Source organism: Perna viridis, chromosome 7, assembly GCF_037379345.1.
Source record: "Perna viridis isolate PV_CMFRI_1.1 ecotype Kerala chromosome 7, ASM3737934v1, whole genome shotgun sequence".
Taxonomy (NCBI): domain Eukaryota; kingdom Metazoa; phylum Mollusca; class Bivalvia; order Mytilida; family Mytilidae; genus Perna; species Perna viridis.
Window position 1 is genome coordinate 48,472,610 of NC_142451.1, and position 22,338 is coordinate 48,494,947.

The 22,338-nt window shown below is 34.6% G+C and overlaps 1 protein-coding gene across 8 annotated transcripts in view; it reads left to right on the forward strand.

The window, feature by feature from the left end:
- The first annotated feature begins 1,049 nt into the window (after window positions 1–1,049).
- LOC148613072 (angiotensin-converting enzyme-like) overlaps window positions 1,050–22,338 on the forward strand; it is a 31,714-nt gene continuing 10,425 nt past the window's right edge. For 4 of the 8 annotated variants that reach the window (XM_088595088.1, XM_088595084.1, XM_088595090.1 and 1 more), the window contains exons 1-7: window positions 11,892–11,964; window positions 14,616–14,838; window positions 16,502–16,669; window positions 18,735–18,822; window positions 19,952–20,095; window positions 20,957–21,246; window positions 21,974–22,143. In XM_088595088.1, the coding sequence (XP_088451214.1) occupies window positions 14,641–14,838; window positions 16,502–16,669; window positions 18,735–18,822; window positions 19,952–20,095; window positions 20,957–21,246; window positions 21,974–22,143 (1,058 nt within the window). In that variant the 5' untranslated portion in view covers window positions 11,892–11,964; window positions 14,616–14,640. Of the gene's footprint in view, window positions 1,184–2,365; window positions 2,385–4,655; window positions 4,736–11,891; window positions 11,965–14,615; window positions 14,839–16,501; window positions 16,670–18,734; window positions 18,823–19,951; window positions 20,096–20,956; window positions 21,247–21,973; window positions 22,144–22,338 lie in introns of those variants that run through there. The other 4 variants (XM_088595085.1, XM_088595086.1, XM_088595092.1 and 1 more) reach the window with 4 other exon arrangements.

Here is a 22,338-nt window from a genome sequence, read left to right on the forward strand (position 1 = left end):
TATTATGTATTACACACGACCTCTAGAGCTTCCTTTTAATACACATCCTACTTACGTGTTACATTGAACCGTCCCTTGAATGATGAAATATACAATAGAGCTTTACATTTAATAGTTGTTTAATGCAATTTCTACGCGGCAAGATTGGAGTCTTGTTATATAAAAGGGAACGGTGCTGTTTTTTTTGTTGTTGTTTTTTTTGGGGGGGCGGGGGGTTGGGGGTAATAACGTCTCTATCTCCCGAAAATATTCAGAGACCTTGAAAGGGGGATCCAGGCTATTGTTTGCTCATTTATGTCCAACTTTTTCTCCATTTAACAAAAATTTTCAAAAAGGGGGGGTTCAATCCCTCAAACACCCCACTGACATTTCAAAAAAGTATGAAAAGTAATCGATCATTAAATATGAACAATTGAGGTACAAAAATTACAAAACCATAGAGGTACACAAAATAACAAAACAATAGAGGTACACAAAATAACTAAACCATAGAGGTACATAAAATAACTAAACCACATATACACTCGTGATAATATAATAACTGAGAAATCTTGTTCTATTCTCTATATACGACTCGGGACAAAATATCTAGTTGTAAGTTATAATAGTTATAGGTTGAACCAAGAATCCTTTAATTCTTATTTGCAAAAAAAAATGCGTTTTATAGTAGCAATAGCATTATCAATAATACAACCTTTTTCAATATTATTACGTGGAAAAACAGACAGAATGCATTACTAAAACATTGTCCGATATCTGGCTCAAAGGATTCTCTAGTTTTTTTACGTCAAATTTATTGCAGATTTAATTTCTTTTACACGTCTCACGTCTTTTTTTCTATAGGTTTGCCGGTTTTATCAAAATTAATAAAGAAATCAGACTCGTAACATAATTACCAATAAACATGACAATACATAAATATTTGGTCCCACGGCCTCATTAATACATTCTCAAGATAGCATTTACATGGTACACCAATAGTACAGATATCAAACAATTATAATGGTATTAAAATTAGATAAAGACGAGAGAAAACAACGCAAAACATGTGTCAAACCACCTAACCCTTACACCCCCCTTTTATTGACATCATTTTTATGAATGTGTAACCGTGTTAACATAAGAAATAAAAATTCCCCTTACCTGTAGAACACATTACAGGTATGGACATTCACATAAGCAGGTAAGATTTTACTTATTAGTTTCTATGTATTTTATGGAAATATATACATTGTTTAAAAACAAAGATCGTACACACCACTTCGGTTTTTTAATAGAATTTTTCCAGTAACTTCATTATTTGTAATGCTAATGCATTTACAAATTTTAAAATTCAATTTCACTGTTTTTTTTTGGTTTTTTTTTGCTTTTTTTTCTGATTTTTTTTTCATACAAAACCTGCCTACTTAATAGAGTTCTTTTCATTATCAGTTTCCGGGTTCGTGCTTCGAGGCTTAACAGAGTTTATTTGTCGGCATTTCAGCTTTTGTTTGATCGAATTTAGTTGCTTTATTGTGGATGTATATGTAAACTTTGTTACATGGTTGTTGCTTAGCTTTCGCCTTTCTTGGTTTCGTCCTGTATCTTATCGTTCAGTAATAGAATGCGTTCTAACTGCGACTGACCTTCCTTGTCATACAACTAGGAAGAAAGTATCTATTTCGAAAGTTTTGGTATTGAGTATTTCTTGTAAACAACTGATTTTTGGATTTAGATCTTCCTATGTGATTCTAAAGCTGTTGACGAGAGGTTACTCCTTGAGATACGTGTACATCATATAGAAATTTGCAGTTACCCGGTATATGATTGGTATTCTTTGCATTCCACCTGTTTATAGTCCGAGTTGCTCATTTACTTTTGTTACTTTGTATGTATGATTTTAGTTACTTTATGTTCTTCGTTGTATATGTCTGTTTTCCATGTCTGGTCTTTGTCCCTGGATTACATTCTTTTGATTACCGCTATAACCTTGGTTCCCTTGATTACTCTTGTTAAGGGCGACAGCAGAGTTGTATAATGGTTATCATGATGCTGTTTATTCTGTTCAGTATTTTCTTTGTTTTGTATTGTATTGTGTTTACTATACTGATTATATGTACTGTAATGTTGTTTCTTACTACAATACGAATTAAGTTACATGAAACAATGGTGACATTATAGATAATGCAAACTATGAAAAAATTTCACAAAACAGTGGATTTATTTGCATCGATCGGACCCCCCTTTTTCCACCTTTTGGTTAATTTGAGATTTATACCAAAAATGTAAAATGTAAAACAAATTGTACCCATTCCATTGTTCTGTTACAGTGGATTTTTTTACTTTTGATGTCGGGCCTTTCGGGGTGTTTACACTTGTTGAAGACCTTTTGGTGACCTCTGAAGGTATTTACATGTATATTTTATACATTATTTTGGATTTAGGATGTACGCTTATGCATGTGACAGATCCAGAGATTTTTAAAAAGGGGATCCAGAGGTGTTCTAGAAAAAAAGGCGGTTCCAGGGTATTGTTTGTTCATTTTTGTCCAAATTTTAAACAAAATTAACAAAGTTTTCCTAAAATAGCGGGTTTCGATCCTGAAACCATCCCCTAGATCCGCCACTGGGTGCATTTGTTGCCTTTCTCCATCTCTGTTCTTTTTTTCCCATACAGAAATATACAACTGAATCCGTTTGTTCTATTTGAAATATTGACTGTCTGACTACCAGTAATCGAAATCATCTTTTGCTCGAATTTTAAGACTGTATTCCAATAAATACGAATAATTCATTAAGCCTATCTCATGTTATAATAAACGTCTTTGTCATTCAAGTTTTTATCTGTCATGTCAGCTGAACGGTTGATAAATTGGATGTTTCATTTCACATGTACAACATAGTAAGAGTTTGTGTTTAAAAAGCACCTATCTTCAGGAGAGTGTATTTTTCGTCATATGATTATGTGTTACTAGAAAGTGAATCATTGGGGATTCGTCGAAATCCGCAAGTTTGCTTCATTGATGGCCATCTTTAAAAAAAAGGTGTAACCACCACAACCCCGGCCATCTCTCTTCCATATCCCCCTTTTCTCTCTTCCATATCCCCCTTTTCACCAGCTTTATATTATATTAATACTCATCTCTCTCTTTCTGTGTCTTCACATATATTAAAAGATTTTCAACTTGAAAATCACCGTTAAATCAAAATAATTGTTTTTTTCATACATGTGATCGTGTCTAAATACATATTGGATGTAAATAAAATTAGATAATGATAAAGAATGGGAAACTCCTTCTTTGATGATGTCCAGATATATCGCGTTCTTCTGAGGATGGCAGTGACATCACTGTTATTCCTGTTTCTTTTTAGGATGACGGGTGACATCGCGGATTTATCTGTTGCATTAGCGGGTGATGAGTGACATCACATTTTTATCTGTTAAAGGTTGTAAAGAGTAATCAAGGGAACCCAGGTTATAGCGGTAATCAAAAGAATGTAATTCAGGGACAAAGATTAGACATGGAAAACAGACATACACAACAAAGAACATAAAGTACCTAAAATCATACATACAAAGTAACAAAAGCAAATGAGCAACTCGGACTCCACTAAAAACTGGGAGCATGGACCAGGTGCACCGGTAGGGTAAGAGTCCTCTGCTTTTCTGGAAACACCCGCCGAGTTGCTCATAAAAAGTCAAGTCCGGAGTAGACAAACAAGGAAAGGAAAACTATGACTCGTTGAATGTATCAGTTTTCATGGTGCAGATGGATACACCATCACGATCCACGAGTTCATGATGACGACCACAAAACTTCTGTAGTGATGACTTCAATCTTGTAGCAACATAACCCTGTTCCAGAAGCCTATTTGTTAGAGTTCTAGCGCGATACAAAAAGTCTGCGCAGCCTCGGCAAGCTTTGGTATAACGTATGAGCTGTGATATGAACACTCCATACGCAGGTGCTGAAGGGATGCTGCCACAGATGAAAGGAAAGTTGACAATTCTGAATGAAAGGTCATCACGTTTTTCGTAAAGTTTGGTCAATAGTTTTCCTTTACCATCGACCTCAAAGTGCAGGCCAAGACACGAGGCCGACCCCACGGCGCCCGCAGCATCCCCCACCCCAAGCTCGCCTGGACAGATGCGACGCACCAAATCCCCTAAACTAGGATTGTTTAAAGATAATACGTCATCTATATAGCGGAAACTGAGACCGAAGGATCTAGCCAAATGACAGTCTCTCTTCTGACCAGATCAGCCACAAAGTCAGCCCCACAAGAGTGAAGGAATAGGTCAGCAAGCAAAGGAGCACAATTTGTTCCCACTGGAATGCCGACCGTTTGTTGAAAAACACGTCCACCACACTGGACAAATATGTTGTCGATTAAAATTTCCAACATTTTGTAAACATCATCCTCTGTATATTTGGAAGAAGATTTGGAATTATTTCTTACAAAGTATGAGGAATCTCTACCAAGAACTATATATTTGTATCTAGGTGTACCATCTTTTTTGGAAAAACAACGATGTATAATGTTTATAAGTCGGGATTTTAACTGAGTATGGGGAATAGAATTATACAGTGTTGAAAAATCATAGGTTTTAATGCTATTATATTCAGATAATAGCCTTGAACTAATTGTCTTCAAAAGATATTTCGAATTTTTCAGGATCCACATTGAATTAATTGCAGGGGCGGATCCAGACACTTTGAAAAGGAGGGGTGCCAGTCGGGGTTCTTCAGAATAAAGTAAGTGCTATGACATTATTTACCATTTTTTGTCAGTTTTACACATGAAAATGACATATTTTCCAATGAAAAGGAGAGGTGCCAAACCATTGCAGCCCTCTGGATCTGCCACTGGGTTGACATCGTGGTTTACCTGTTTGTTGCGAGGATGGTTGATATCTCAGTTTTGTCTGTTATATTGAGAATGATGGCCGACATTGCGGTTTTATCTGATTTTATTGAGGGTGGTGGCTGACATCGCGGTTTTATCCAATTTTAATGAGGAGAGTGGCTGACATCGCGGTTTTATCAGATTTTTATTGAGGATGCTGTCATCCCGGTATTATCTAATTTTATTGAGGATGGTGGTTGACATCGCGGTTTTATCTAATTTTACTGACGATGGTGGCTGACATCGCGGTTTTATCTGATTTTATTGAGGATGGTGGCTGACATCGCGGTTTTATCTAATTTATTGAGGATGGTGGCTGACATCGCGGTTTTATCTAATTTTACTGAGGATGGTGGCTGACATCGCAGTTTTATCTGATCTTTATTGAGGATGCTGACATCGCGGTTTTATCTTATTTTACTGAAGATGGTGGCTGACATCCGGGTTTTATCTGGTTTTCTTTTAGGATGCTGACATCGCGGTTTTATCTAACTTTATCGAGGATGGTGGCCGACATCGCGGTTTTATCTGAGTTTATTGAGGATGGTGGCTGACATCGTGGTTTTATCTTATTATTGAGGATGGTGGCTGACATCGCGGTTTTATCTAATTTTTATTGAGGATGCCGACATCGCGGTTCTATCTAATTTTATTGAGGATGGTGGCTGACATCGTGGTTTTATCTAATTTTACTGACGATGGTGGCTGACATTGCAGTTTTATCTATTTCTTTATGGGACGATTTGTGACAACGCATTTTTGAAAGGAAGGTACATGTATTTGTCCAGCAAGGGAGATGGCCCAACCATCGGAACCCCGTTTCTTGAACCCATCATAGGCTGAAGGGTGAGGAAAGATGTTCTCATTTGAAAATTTGTTGAAATGAACCACTTAATTTTCAAGTCGTTTCTTTCCGTTGGTAAACTGAGAAAAATAGATGTATTGAATAACTCTTATATTGTCAATTATAGTAGTTTTTGATAGATCGTCGCTTTTTGTTTCTTTTGGATATTTTTTTTCTTTATTGTTTTAATTTTTATCATTTTTTTTTCAATTGTTTTGGCAACCACGGTCTAGAGTAGGCCAATAATCTATCACGTAACTTTCAAATTTATTCTGGTTGTTGTTTATAGCCCAAATTTTATTGATAGTCGTACAGACAAGACCAAATTTCTTCTTTTTTAAACTAGGTTATTTCATTTTTAACAAACACATATCAGTTGAGTTGTTTTAAATCGACCTCTTTATGTTCCTTTTCTTCCTGACTATACAAACGGGCTAAAATGACATTTTACGCATTTGGAATTCATCATTAAAAAACTTATATAAAAATAAATACTATATATACCGCCTGCACAAAGTCCAGCGCCCTAGACCACTCGGCTAGCTAGGCTATATAGTGGTCTAGGGCGCAGGACTTTGTGCAGGCGGTGTTGCCATAGATGTCACAGCGGTACGAGTTCGAGTCCCGCGGAGGGAACGAACAAAAATTTGCATCGCAAATTTGACAGTTCTAACATCGTTGGGAATTTTTTCAGACCTTTCTATATCTTCCCTGTGTGCGCAGATTGGTATTGCCCGTGTTTGCATTGTCTAGAAAACTTCTCCACTTATTAATATCAATAATTGGAATTATGCACATGTTTATCAATATCCATTCAGATGTGTTACTAAATATTTAAATGGGGAAAAAATTCCACTATGGATTGCCATAGGACAAGTCATATACATATTACAATGCTTCTTGCATGAAGGTGTACTTGCATGGATGTGTTAAACTTGCTATGTCATGTTAAGGATTGGACATTTCACTTTTTACAGGTTAGCTTGATAAAATTCTGGACTTTCAGTTTTTTTTTAGATTAACAGAAATTTACAGTGTGGTATCTGTCAGTTACATGGATGGCCTTTATTTTAAAATGGTACGGACCATAAACTCAGAATCAAATAATAGCATTTCGTCAGTTGTTAATAAAAGCATATCAAATTCACAACAGTTGATCAACCATAACTATAAAGTCCTCGAAAACCAAGTGAATATGGAGGACGACACAGTAATATGATTTACAGGTGACACAGACGCCGCTGACAGCACCATACCAATATAGGCTAATTCGGGGTTTTGGAATGCTCCAATTTCATTCCATTTTTTTTATTATTATTATTATTATTATTATTATTATTATTATTATTAAGTCTTTGGACCCTGATGACTATGAACTGCTATTCTGTTTTGTTACTCCTGTACTTTTGGTCGATATTCGATCAAAATATGTTAACATCGTTCCGTAAAATACCCATTGCTGTGAATTATTATGTACTTGTATTAAATTAATCATTTGTACTTTAGCTATAAGTTGTTTACTTAGTTCGTATAATTATATGGTTTTGCATCATTTAATATCTACATCAAATTTTTAGTTGTTCATGTTTTTCGTTAACTTTATTTTTTTTTCTTTTTCCTTTTGTTTTGTTAAGGTGCATGTTTTCAAAGATATTATTGTTAGAGTACGTAATACTTGGATTTTTGTATAAAATAAAAGTAAGTTTTACACACCTTAAATCGTTCGTACATATGAACTTATGAGAAACTTATGGGTTTAAACACCTGACTGTTCTTGTTAATACTCTCCATTCCAATAGAGTCCATCCGGTCTCGTCATTAATTGAGATTTAGACATAGTAGAAGACGAATCTCTCCGTAAATTTTTTTTTGCTAAAGGTCCAAAATATCGTGAACCACGATTCATAAATCTTGTGGATACTGTTGGTGACTATGCCAAAAAAATGAATAAAACGACAAAAAGACAAAAAAACACTGCAAGCATTTCTTTAACAACCTGGATATATACAAAGAGTTACCAAGGGAACCAAGGTTATAGCGATAATCAAAAGAATGTAATCCAGGGACAAAGACCAGACATGGAAAACAGACATACACAACAAAGAACATAAAGTAACTAAAATCATACATACAAAGTAACAAAAGCAAATGACCAACTAGGACTCCACTAAAAACTGGGAGCATGGACCAGGTGCACCGGTAGGGTAAGAGTCCTCTGCTTTTCTAGAAACACCCGCCGAGTTGCTCATAAAAAGTCAAGTCCGGGGTAGACAAACGAGGAAAGAAAAACTATGACCCGTTGAATAAATCAGTTTTCATGGTGCAGATGGATACACCATAACGATCCACGAGTTCATGATGACGACCATAGAACTTCTGTAGTGATGACTTCAATCTTGTAGCAACATAACCCTGTTCCAGAAGCCTATTTGTTAGAGTGATATGGAAATAGTAGAAAGAATCTTATGGAAATAGGAGAAAGAATCTTATTTTGTGTTCTATTCATCTATTGACCAATGCAGTCATGAATCATGGATCCTGATATTATTTGTCTCACCTGAAAACCTCGCGATACAAGACAGTAACGTTTAACAAATCAATGGAGCGATTACATAAGTTACATTAAAAAAGTTCATTCATGAATCTTTTGTTCTAAAATTATACAAAATGCTTGACTGTTCTATACATGTCCATCAAAGATTCAATTGATAATATCAATATGATGAAATTATCAAAGGCTGTAAAATAAAATGTCCGTCAGTCTGTTTACTGCAATTTTGAAATTTTGCCCAGAATGACGAACGATAAAGTTGTCTTCATTTAGCTAAACAGCCTATACGTACAATGAAGAGACCAGTCCAGTCTGTTACTTTTCCCGGAATTTGATAAATGTCTTTTACATTCAAACACGCTCACATGTGGAAGTACCTTTTCTATATCATCTTCACAAGCACCTGAAAATCTCCTTTTTAAGTATGAAAATTCATAACACGGAAACGAAAAATCTGAAATTTATAAAAAAAAAAAAACCGAAAGGGAACCTATGTCAATAGATATGAACAATTCACCAAAGTTTCATAAAAGTTGGTGAAAGTGTTTTTGAGCTATTGTCCGAAAATCCCCCTTTTTAAGGAAAAAAAATCATAACACGGAAACGAAAAATCTGAAATTTATCAAAATCGAAAGGGAGCTTACGTCAATAGATATAAACAATTCACCATAGTTTCATTTAAGTTGGTGAAAGCGTTTTTAGTTTTTGTTCGAAGTGTGGACGACGGACGGATAACGGTATACCATAATACGTCACGTCTTTGACAGGCGTATAAAAACGAATCACCTGTATACTATAAGCATTTATATGTGCGATTTTTTTTTTTTTTTTTTTTTTTTTTGGTTTTTGTTTTTGTTTGTTTTTGTTAAGTTTCTTGTTTATTTTTAGAAATGCGCCTTTCCTCCTATAATTACGCATACGTAAGTTAATTTAGGAACGGAGAATAATATTACATCGGCTTAGGACATGCTCGTTCAAGTATATTTCGTCCGTATTGTTCAATCTTATTAATATACCTATTATATAATATATCAAACAATTTTCGATGTATGACGAGTTTTAGTATCCACTATATAGTTATCCTGTACCAGACCATTCATACTTTAACTGTGGTTATTTGAAGGTTGTTACGGAGGCTAAATTTGTAACTGAATTTTGATCAGAATTGATATATTGAAAGTCATGTTTGTTTATATAGCCAATATACTGAAGAGAAATACTCGAAACATACATGTTTTACCTTGACACAAAGCTGAAGTAACAGAATTATTTCAGTTATATTATATAAAATGATATTGCGTAAGGTTAGTGCATGTACCAATTCATTACCATGATCTTTGTGTAAAACAAGTCTCATTTTTGTGATTCCAGTTAGGATCTGGGATTTGTACAAGAGTTTTACTTTTAATTAGCGGCTGAAATAATTATAAACAGCGAAAAGGGTGTAATAGCAGGTAACCAAGTTTCCCCGTTGCATACCTAAATGCCTTTATTAGCAAATACAAAACAAAAAACAAAAAGGTATTTTAGGTATTGTTTTAACATGATTTTTTTTTGCATTACAAAAAAATACCAGAAGCTTGTATTATAATGGTGGATGATCACTCTTCGAATATGATATTTTTATTCCAAGCAAATTTCGAATTGCGCATACCATGCATGTTTTATTTTGATACATTAATATATGATAGATCATGCATCTTTCTTAATATCCGGATAGGGCTAGTTTCTTCGTATTTTTAATAGACGCAGCCCATGTGTTGAACACAATGTTGCTCGTGTGTTTATCACATTTTTGCACCATTGCTGTGATCTCTAGAGCTTTTAAGTACAGCATGATGCATATCTAATGCTTGAAAAAACATTAATGTACAGTATTTCAATGCGCAATGAAAGTTGATTTATTTATTTCTATAAACAGTCGTTGAACGTGATATCGTGACGTCAGAGATTATAGCATTTTACCCGTATTTGTCATATGTTAATTGCAATTACTAATATTTGAATATTTTTTTAAAACTGTAATCCGCGGGGTTCTTAATTCAAATTATTCTCTTTCAGTAGTTTTAAGTATAAAATTACAACTTCCGGTTCCTAAGGGGGCGACCATTTGATTCTGAAGTGGAGGCCTGGCAGGTTTTGGAAATAAATATTCTTGCCCTGAAAAAGTCGTGAATAAACCATCATTCTGTTCTCAGTCAAGATAAAGTGAAATGGGAAAAAATCTTGTCTCGATGTGGTTGATAAAAATTTTTTCTGACCTGCAAAATTTCAAAAAAAAATTTCTGACCTCACCATTTTTGCCACCCCCACACAAACATATACATTCCCCCTAGAATCAAACGGTCGTCCCCTTATAATTTTGTTTTACCATTTTTTTTATCAAATTCAATTGGAATGGAATCAGGCTATATGCTGATGTAAAGACATATCAATTGGAATGGAATCAGGCTATATGCTGATGTAAAGACATATCAATTGGAATGGAATCAGGCTATATGCTGATGTAAAGACATATCAATTGGAATGGAATCAGGCTATATGCTGATGTAAAGACATATCAATTGGAATGGAATCAGGCTATATGCTGATGTAAAGACATATCAAAATCCAAATGAGAAAGAGGAGAGAGGCAGGATCAGAAGAAATTCGGTTTTTTGTATTTGTTTTTTTTTGTTTTTTGTTTTTTTTGTTTTTTGTTTTTTTGTTTTTTTTGTTTTTTTTTTTTTGTTTTTTTTTTGTACGTTTCTATTATTAGCTTCGGTGTCAGCGGCAATTTCTCATTTCTAATTATAAGCATTTGAATCTGTCAGATAAGTATAAGAGCTTATAAGCAAGAATAATAAGAGAGCCATACTATACAACTATACTATTATTTGATGTTTTACGATGATGGGTTTGAAATAAAAAACGCAGGACAGGCCATAAGGAAAAATTAAAATAGCAGAATTTCTTATTGTCCAAATACTAGCAGTTTATAGTTTGTATTAGGATAAAAATTTATCCTATCTCCCACCACCTTCCCATTTTACAAACGGTCGATTCCTAACATATTTCGCATGTTTACATTCTGCATGTGGCGATTTGCTGTTGTCTAAAGACTAGCAGATATGTGGTTGACCTGAGTATTTAGATAACCAAACTGTCATGAGGGTTTTAATAAGGAAATCTAATTTCTATCAAAAAACTACAACAGGTCTATATAACCCCTGACACTTGCTGTACTTGATCCCACAATGATCTTACGCATCGTGGTCCAGTCCAATATAGGTCACCGCACCCATAAAACACACATTGAATCTATGACCTCGCGTTAGTACATCATGTTTCATAACAATACATTTAGATGTAAAATGTACCCTCATGTATTAATTCACCAATCCTTACTTGAGAATAAGAAAATCAAAAATGTGAAATAATTGAATAACTTTAACAACATTTGAACAAGTTTATCAACGTAAAACGATCTCTGAATTTATTCTTCACCATGCTTAAACTAATATTAACTGTGGGAAGGGGGCGGGACCTTCACTCCATTGTAACCCTACGAATTACTCAAATAAATTATTATACGGTTACAATATAAAACTTTATCAGTTATTCTGTTGTCATTATATTCCTGTTACTCTGTGTGATATCGTGTCGTAGGATTCCGTGCACGTTTTTTTTTTCCTGTTCATAACGTAAGTTGAAAGTTCTTTCCTTCTAAAATCACGTTCTCAATATTCTCAATAATCTTCCAAAGAGTTATACAAACATGTTTTCACGGTGTGAAAAAGTACAAATCTACATACTTTTCTTTTTTAAATCAAAGTAATTCTCAGTCAATGATGCTTTACAGAGTAGTTTGTTTTATATCAAATAATGATAACTTTTTTGTTGATACAACCTAATGGTGGTTATTGAGATAAAAGAAAAAATGTGTTAATGATGTTAACATCCCATCACGGTGTTAAATTCATTACTTCGAAGTGTGTTTGCCTGTTATAATTAGTTATCATCATTAGCCCAACGCTTTGCGTTTTCAGTTAACTCTATCCGATTGTTTTTGATCCTCATACAGTATAGATAAGTAGAATACTTATTTTATTATCTTTTAAGTTGACTCTGAACTAACTGTCAACTTTTATACTCTTCGCTTTGAAGAGGTATAGAGTTATTACGATGTCTGTCTGTCCGTCCATCTCCATCATTTTCATTACAGTTATGTATTTTGACGAACGTTTTACATTATAATATTTGTATGTCATATTTTGGAATTAGATTTCAGACTTGTGCAAGATTTCAGACTTGTGCAACTCCCCCTTTGACGATTTTTTATTAACCATATAGTTTTTAAGTATAGCAGCGATGGTGTTCTTTAGTTTTTGTTTGTTTGTTTGTTTGTTTTTTGTTATTATTATTATTATTATTATTATTTTCAGTTTTTTATTGTTCATATCTTCTATACCGATTTGGACTGGTGGCAATTTGATGCTGCTCATTGGTGTTGAAATTTACCGGAGATAATGAGTCGTGATGGAAGCGGGAGGTTAAACCCACTATAAAACCTGATTTAGCCCACATTTATTTTGAAATGCCTATAACATGTCGTAAATAAGTTTATTTTTATACCTTATTGTGATTTTAAATACGTTTCTAGATTTTTTTTCTGTGTATATTTCTAAAATTGCTAACTAAACCTTGGTCAAAGCTGGAAATCATCGATTTGAAAGAAGATGATGAAATATTGGAATAAATATCAGCCTGTTTTATTATTCCTCTGATATTGGTGATGAATGTCATTACATAATGGTTTGCACATTTATGTATTTTTCATTTATTGTGATACTTCATAAAAAAAATCATAATTTCTATTGGACAGGCAATGTGTGTTATTTTGGTCTATTCGACTACCTCGGCCCCTAAAAATGTTTGGTAGTTACGATATATCACCACGATATAACACAACGATATTTCACCCTCATCACGATACACTAAAAAAGTATCTCCCTTATGACAAGGGAATGCCTGTCCTTGACCGTATGCGCATCCTTTTCGTTTTCATTTAAGATAACTTTAATGAGAAAAATGAATAGTGGAAGACATAGTGTTCATTTCTGTTTTGTTGCTATTGTTGATTTATTTAAATGTTAAAATACTTCTAAATTTCATTCTTGTTAGACGTTCACATACATGTATCTGAGGTATTACAACAATTATACTTGAGTTTCTTACAGGTAAGCCTATGTGCATATAAGTGTAATGTATTAAAAAGGGTATTAAGTAAAATTTAACACATATTGCCTGCAGCAGAGGGGGATACACCGAGTAACACACTCAGAAATTATATCACCCTCGGCTACGTCTCGGGTGACTTATTTAATAACCTCGTTTGTTACTAAGGCGTATCACCCTTTACGGCAGGCAATATGTGTATAATGCTATGATATATACATGGTATCCTTGGTGCGTATATATGTTTCTTTGTTATGTCCATCTAATTACTTTTCCTATTGTCGGTTCAATAGTCTACCATCCGCTTTAATTTTGGTATATAATGATCATAGTTTTCGTTGCCAGCTCTTCCCCTCTGTTCACAACTTTTTCTTAACACTTCTCTCTGCAAGATCATATCACAACTACTTAATATTTCGACATCATGAACTCGTGGATTGTTACGGTGTATCCATCTGCACCATGAAAACTGATTTGTTCGACGTGTCATAGTTTTCCTTTCCTCTTTCGTCTACCCCGGACTTGACTTTTTTCTGAGCAGCTTTGCTGGTGTTTCTAGAAAAGCAGAGGACGCTTACCCTACCGATGCATCTGGTCCGTGCTTCCAGTTTTTAGTGGAGTCGGGATTTCTCATTTACTTTTGTTACTTTGTATATAAAGGTATAGCGGGATAAACGACACCAAATTGCTGTTTGACAATTAGAGCATTGATATCCTTAATTAAGCTTTGCTCACATTTGCTTTAGTTTATACAATGTCGGACTCTAAATAAGTTTCATTTTACTTTATTTTCGAATTTATATTTTTTTTTCTTTGCAATAAAATGAAACAAGTTATTGACCTATTTTTGAAATATCAGTAGTGTTTGCTCAGCATCATTGCTACAAGAAGGCATCTCTTTCAATTAACCTGCATGTGTATAATGATGTTTTGGAGCCAGCTGCAGCCTGCCCTACGGTATGAGGGTTTCCTCGTCGTTCATTGGTTACCAATGAGTGGCCTTGGGCTGACATTTACGTCCCGGTGCGGTTGCTATCTCTTTGACTTATACACCATATATATCCTCGTTATATTAAATAAATGGTACAAATCAAATTATTTAACACAATCTTTATAGGTAAAAGAAAAGCACATAAAAAGACATGCGTACAATGGCAGTATTTTTGTGCCTCCTGCTACTAACTCTGATGGTGCCTTCTGGTGGTCTTAACACGGATGCTACTGCAATGCGAAATTTTCTGGCAGACTACAACACTAAGGCTGCTACAGCATACAACAAGGCAGTCCATATTTCATGGAATTACTACACGAACATAACAAATGATAATCAACAGAAACTTGTAAGTACCTAATGGTAAAAAAAATACACTGACTTACAATTACAAGAAGTGTTCAATAAGGTTAAGAGTCGGATCCAGCGTGGTTCCGGAGATTAGAACCCCATTTTTGTTTGAAATTTCGTTAATTTTGTATAAAATTTTTGCAAAAAATGGACTTATGATAAGCGCGACCCATACCCCCTGTAAATTAATTTCTGGAATTGGACCCCTTTTTTATAAATTCATGAGAATTGCTAATGACTTCCAGCGATCGTCTATCTATGATATAAAAATATTTAAGTGACCTTTAAACTGAAGTTTGCAAAGTGTGGTTCTTGTTTCTATATGTTCAATGTAAATACTTTACAACCGATATTTGTTATGGACCAGGTACACCGGTAGGGTAAGCGTCCTCTGCTTTTCTGGAAATGCCCGCCGAGTTGCTCATAAAACGTCACGTCCGGGGTAGTCGAAAGAGGAAAGGAAAACCATGACACGTTGAATAAATCAGTTTTCATGGCGCAGATGGATACACCATAACGATCTACCACGAGTTCATGATGACGACCATAGAACTTCTGTAGTGATGACTTCAATCTTGTAGCAACATAACCCTGTTCCAGAAGCCTATTTGTTAGAGTTCTAGCGCGATACAAAAAGTCTGCGTAGTTTCGGCAAGCTCTGACATAACGTATGAGTTGTGATATGAACACTCCAAATGCATATGCTGAAGGGATGTTGCCACAGATGAAAGGAAAGTTGACAATTTTGAATGAAAAGTCATCACGTTTGTCGTAAAGTTTGGTCAATAGTTTTCCTTTACCATCGATTTCTAAGTGTAAGTCGAGATATGAGGCTGACTTCACAGTGTCTGTAGTATCCTTCATCTCAAGTTCTTCGGGATAGATGCGATGCATCAAGTACAAGATTGAATTCAGCACTACAGAAGTTTTATGGTCGTTACCGTGTATCCTTCTGCACCATGAAAACTGATTTGCTCAACGTGTCATAGTTTTCCTTACCTCCTTCATCTACCCTGGACTTGACTTTTTATGAGCAATTCCGCGGATGTTTCTAAAAAAACAGAGGACGTTTACCCCGTAAACCTGTCCATGCTTTTAGCTTTTAATCCGATCGAGCAGCTCATTTATTTTTCCTTCTTCGTGTATATTGTTATGGTTATCTTATATTCTTTGTTGTGTGTTTTCCATGACTGGTCTTTGTCCCTGGGTTACATTCTTTTGATTTCCGCTAGAATCCTGGTTCCCTTGATTACTCTTTCATAACTGATTGTGTGCGTGAAAGCCATGTGAGAACAATTTTATGGTAATTTCATACACCTGTCCCCATACAAGCACGTGTAGGCGTGAAAAAATAACTGGGCATGATCACTACTCATTATACATATGGAAAGCTGTTTCCGATTTTCTGAACTTATTTGCATAATGGGTGAGGTTTAGCACTGATTGTGGCTAAAGTGTAAAGCTTTGAAGTAACGGATAAATCTTATGCGTAGGAGATTGTTACAGTCTTTGCATGTAAGCTAGCGAAGTAATGCACAGTGAATCATGAAGCGGTTATAAGTCTGAGATTGACCTTTTGGTATTAGTCGCATTCTTTCGTAGAAAATGTTCACTTAATTACTTTACAATGTACAAAACGTATTCGCTTGTTTTCTTTTTAGACAGAATCAGATTTAGAGATGGCCAACTTCACCAAAGAGATGGCAGCCCAAGCTAGCCAGTTTGACTTCACAAACAACAACGATTTAAACTCGACAGAAAAACGTCAGTTTAAGAAGATAACTGAAATTGGCTTTGCTGCTGTAAATGACAGCAATAAGATTGAGCAGGTGGGAATGTATTTGGGCTATTCCAGTCGTGATTAATATAACTTTAAATTAAGTATTAGAATATAATCATACTAGGATTAATGCAAATAAATTATAAAGGTATAGTTTATGACATTTTTTTTATCTAATACGAACACCTCTTTCACCCATTTAAACCAAAGCAAAGTGAATGGATTATAGCACGTGGAATCTCTGATTTATACTTTTGATAGTTTGGTTTTCTAGAAAGATGCATAAAATAGAAATATATTTTTTCGTTATAAATACAATTAAGAGACTTGTGGTCCTTGTGTGAAATGGCACTTCTATAAATGTTACTATTATAATTCCTTTCTGTATTCATCGCATTGTTGAAAGGTGGGATTCAACTATTCAATTCGTTCACATGTGATCCGGGTGCTGTGATGAAAGTGTCACAAAACTACACCCCGATAACCCACGGACTACTGTAGCCCTCTCCGCCCCACCAGGCGTAATACACAAAGCGCATGAGAGAGCGGCTCACGTGACACAGGACTCTTCACCGATAACAATGATTCCCACGATGGGGCAGGGTAGCATCAGCACTTTTATCATTTATCTGATTATTTTATGAACCGAATATCAGTTTACAGCCTATTGTATGATCTTTTGAAAACACTTGAGAGTTTATAGACTCTACATCGGAAGTGGTCCAGCCTATTTGGTCTCAAGACTAAGGTACAATCTTCATATATTTGCTCGAAAATATGGCCCCCCGAAAGTCTTTCACTGGGAGATTTACAGCGTCGCCGTGATTTGAATAGTAATTGTTTTTGTATTTGAATAAATTTCCGCTGATTCAAGTACTTCGCTGTTTATATAAGATATATATAATTTCATGAATACTTGTCTTATATTACTTGTATAAGAATTTAATTTATGTTTAAAGGCAATAAACATTACTTTTATATACATCCACTCAGTTTCTGACCATGGCACTACTTTACAAGAGTGCCATACACTTCTTGTATGCATTCAAATGAGATTAACTAAAATTATTACGGTATAGATATATAACAAAATTTATACTACAAAATATTGTGTCTTTTGATCCTTGTAACACTTCATATACAAAATGGTAGAAGTCGCATAGTTTTATAAAGTGTGCGGAGTTACATCATGTGCAAAAATTTTACTCGAGCATTAAAAATAAGGTCATACACCAAAGAAAACTTTCAAGGTCCTTTTTAAATACATGTATTCTTTCCTATTATTTTATTTTATATGTTTATATGTTACAATGTCATGGGTTGGATTTTTAATGCTTGTGTCTTGTTTTTTTTTTGTCGTGTCTTTTCTTTTGTATTTAAAGAATGTATTTGATTTCTTATTAGTTTATATGTTATAAACTAATTTGGGTCGGTTTACGCTGAATAATCATGCGCTTCGCGGATTATTCAGCGTAAACGGACCCAAATTATGTTATAGCGTATAAACTAATCAGAAATTGAATACATTCATTATATTTTAATTAAAAATTAAAAAAATGATATATCCATCACTTTTATTAACACTGAGTAAACAGCAACTTTCCTTTTCCCGCCGTGTAGTAATTCTAGTAAACAAATTGGCAGCCATTTTAAAATTAGCGGCAAGACGCTGTCATTTCATCTCTGGGAAATGTTCAATTGTTTTCCAAAATTGAAGACACAGTTATTAAAGCAGGAATTTGACGCAAATCCGGCGGATACAAAGTTAATTAATAATTTATTGTCACAAAAACGTTTCAACGTTACAATGTGACTGAAAACGTTGTTTCGGATGTTGACAAACAAAAAGTAGTTCCGTAAAAGGTGGGCGTGGCTTAAATAGCAAGTTATTTTATACAACGGAAACAATATTGATTTTTGTCAACAAACCAATCAAATGGAGGATTCTCATCAAATTAAAATATTTCTCATTATTTGTATTTAAAATTGCTTTTATTCGTTATCTGTATTTCAGTATCATTTAAATTTATCTGTTTCAGTTTGTTTTATGTTGTTTACATTCAAGCATTTCCTCTTATGATATATTCATCCTTTTCTTTCTTTATATTTTACAGAAGTCGCGGTTGGAATCAGAACTGACCAGTATTTACAGTACAGGGAAGGTTTGCCTGGATGGGAAAGGCTGTCTACAGTTAGAGCCAGGTATATGTTGTCTCATTCCTTCAGAAAGGTCATATTGGAGCATGATTGTCCGCATTGATCGTTTCTGTTGGTTCCCTTGTGTCGTTGTCCATTCGGCGGTGTACCAGACTTTACCTTTTCCACAGATTTTCTCTCGTTTGAACAATCGACATTTCTACTTCTTATTTAGCAAGCTTCATGCAGCGACAGACGCTCTTTTCCTTCCTTGCTAACCGTTGCAAACAGGCATTTTAAATTTTTATGACATTATTCAAACCAAATATTCTCGAAAAATCATTTCCTTTTCCCCGACTTTTCCCAGATTCTTGCATTTTCTGAAAAGGCTGGCTGCAGCATCTAGAGTAAATTTCGAATGTCAGGGGCTGTTCGGAACTTGTGTTTTTCATGTGTTTGAAACATTCCTTTTTAGTGTATCTTTCTTCATGGTTGTTTTCTGCCAACTTGTTTCTGAAGCGGTAAATGCTCTCAACAAAAATCTGTCTCTTTCGTAATACAGAATAGTGAAGCTCGTGCATGCACTGTTAGCCTCAGTCCTATAACATAAAACTTAGTATTTGTGGAACGTTTTTAATTTGGATGTTTATATGCGCAACAAAAAATTAGTTAGAAGTCCTTTTGTCTTTAGAGTTAGTGGCGTGGACTGAGATAAACCCCATGCACCCCGACTCATCAACTCCAATATGAACGTCAAAATATAAACCGCACATAGATTTAAGTCGCACATTTTTATTTAGTTAATGAAGAGTCTAATTGAAATAAATCTACAACTGTTGCTCTTATCTTGAGTTTTTCAAACGAACAAAAGTTAAACTTTGCCTAATTTGAATTATCTGGTTCGTTTGGTTGGATAATTGTTGTATTTATAACCAAGATGCCTCTGTTTTTCGTTATTTTGTTGTTATTGCGGTTTTTTTCCTGTTGATTTAGTGTTTGTTGGTTCTTATTATATATTCTTATAAAATTCGGATGGACGCATTTTTACGAACCTTTCTCGGTTGTGTCGACAATTATTTCATATTGCTGGTGTTGCCATTGTATCAAGAATATATAGCCATTGGTGCAATATTTTGTCTATACATCTTGGAATGTGAATGATGAATTAAATGTGTATTTTTTTCTTTTGAAATAGGACTTACTGACATCTTGACAAATAGCCGAAATCCCACAGAGCTGTTGGCAGTATGGAAAGGATGGCGAGATCAGACTGGTAAAAAGATGAGACAAAAATACACAGAATTTGTCAATGTCATGAACGAAATGATTAGATTCAGTGGTAAATATTTTTACGATATTAATTGATATAATGACCAACACAGTTTTCAATGAACGTTAATGTGTCAAAAGAGGATATGATTTGTGTTGTCATCGCGGTTCTGATCCATACCCATAAAAATAAATGCGTAAAATTCAATGTATCACTGCTAAAATTGTGAGGATCCTTTACTTACAAAATACTCTTACTTGGTACCGTTATTGTGGTATAAATAAGATAAAGGGCCTTTAAATTAATTTAATCTCATCTCCAGAATCCTAGAACTTTAGGCTTCTGACAAAACACATCAATTAAGTTTTACATATGATATTCTTTATCATAATGCCTTGACATTTTGGACAAAGGCAACATATCAGATACTTCTGCACCCGCCTCAGTGGTAGCATGCTCGACACAGGTGTCGGAGGTGGCATGATAGTTTATGTATTTTACGAATTAAGACTAAATACCGGTAGGGTAAGGGGCAACTACTTTCCTTTTTGATAAATTTCTTTCTGTCGAGATGGCATGATATTTTATGTATTTTACGAATTGAGACTCAATACCGGTAGGGTAAGGGGCAACTACTTTCCTTTTTGATAAATTTCTGTCGAGATGCGCATGATATTGTATGTATTTTATGGATTAAGACTCAATACCGGTAGGGTAAGGGGAAACTACTTTCCTTTTTGATAAATTTCTAGATGTGCATGATATTTCATATATTTTACGAATTAAGACTCAATATTATGAGAAAAATAACCGATCCGCATTGTAGAGACAAACCCATCAAGTGCATTGGCACTAAGTCTGATAATTTTCAAATTTGCCATCATTCTTCCTTGATTCTTACTCATTCCATGTGTTAAATTGTCTTTAAAGGTTACAATGATACTGGGGAATACTGGAGATCTTGGTATGAAGCAGATACATTTGAAGCCGACGTCAGAAAACTTTACGATGAATTCCGCCCATTGTACCAGCAACTCCATGCTTACGTCAGACAAAAATTGAAGACACGATACGGGGAATACATATTTCCTTCAACTGGACACATTCCTGCTCACTTGTTTGGCAATATGTGGTCTCAAAGTTGGAGTAATATCTATGATTTGTTGACACCTTATCCTGATGCTACGAGTGTTGACATAACACAGAAAATGAAAGATCTGGTAGGTCATTCGGTTTTGATATGTGGCAGTTCCCTGGCAATAACGTACGCATCACCTTTGCTGACCATCTTGGGTGTGAAAAATATAACATCAGCATTGATAAACAGTTTATTTCGATATACTATGTACAGTAATAGGGTAAAAAATATATATCTGTTTAATATTACGTTGGGTGAAAAAAAATAGGGAATGTAAGTAGATAAAATCATTTTATTTTTTAAATTGTTTTATGTAGACACTTACGGGAGGATTTCATGACTATGATAGTTAAGTGCATTTCTACAAAAAAAAAATACAAATAAAATGTTCCAGGGTAGACAGAGATAAATAAGGTAGGTATGGTAACCTCAAACATACTTTTTTCTTGGCTTAATTTACGTACGATTAAAAAAGAGGGAATTTTCGTGCAAAGCTGTAAAGTAGCAATTAAACTTCTCAATTCGCAGTAAGAATGCGGATCAGATTGTGTTGTTCGTCCAGAGAGTTTTTATTTTAGTTTTCCTTATATTGATGACACTTGCAGATGCTCTGTTAGAAGCAATGCCAAAACCGTTTATGGTTTAGAAATCGTGTTTTCTGATTTCAATCATTTGTGGTTTAAAGCATAAACTTGATCATAACATTTCTTTCTGATATTTTTTTTTTATTTTATGATTATAATTGTATACAAACTTTAGTGTGTTTAGTGCTATTAGATTTTCTCTGAAATATTTATGATTATTTTCAGGGTTATAACGTTACATACATGTACCAAGTGGCAGAAGATTTTTTCATGTCTATAGGCTTAGACGAAATGCCTGAAAGTTTTTGGAACAAATCAATGTTAGTAAAGCCCGAAGACCGAGAGGTAGTGTGCCATGCGTCGGCGTGGGATTTCTATGATGGCAAGGATGTAAGGTAAGGTCATGATAAAACCGTGGTTCTTCTATTCATCATTTGTTTTACTCAATCTTTTTTTGTCGCAGTGGAAAATGATGCGTTTGGGTCTCGTAATGTATTTAAATATGGCCATGCACTGCTAAAAATTGAGTCGTCCAAGGAAATATAATTTATATTTATATATATGTTATATTATATATAACATGCTATGGT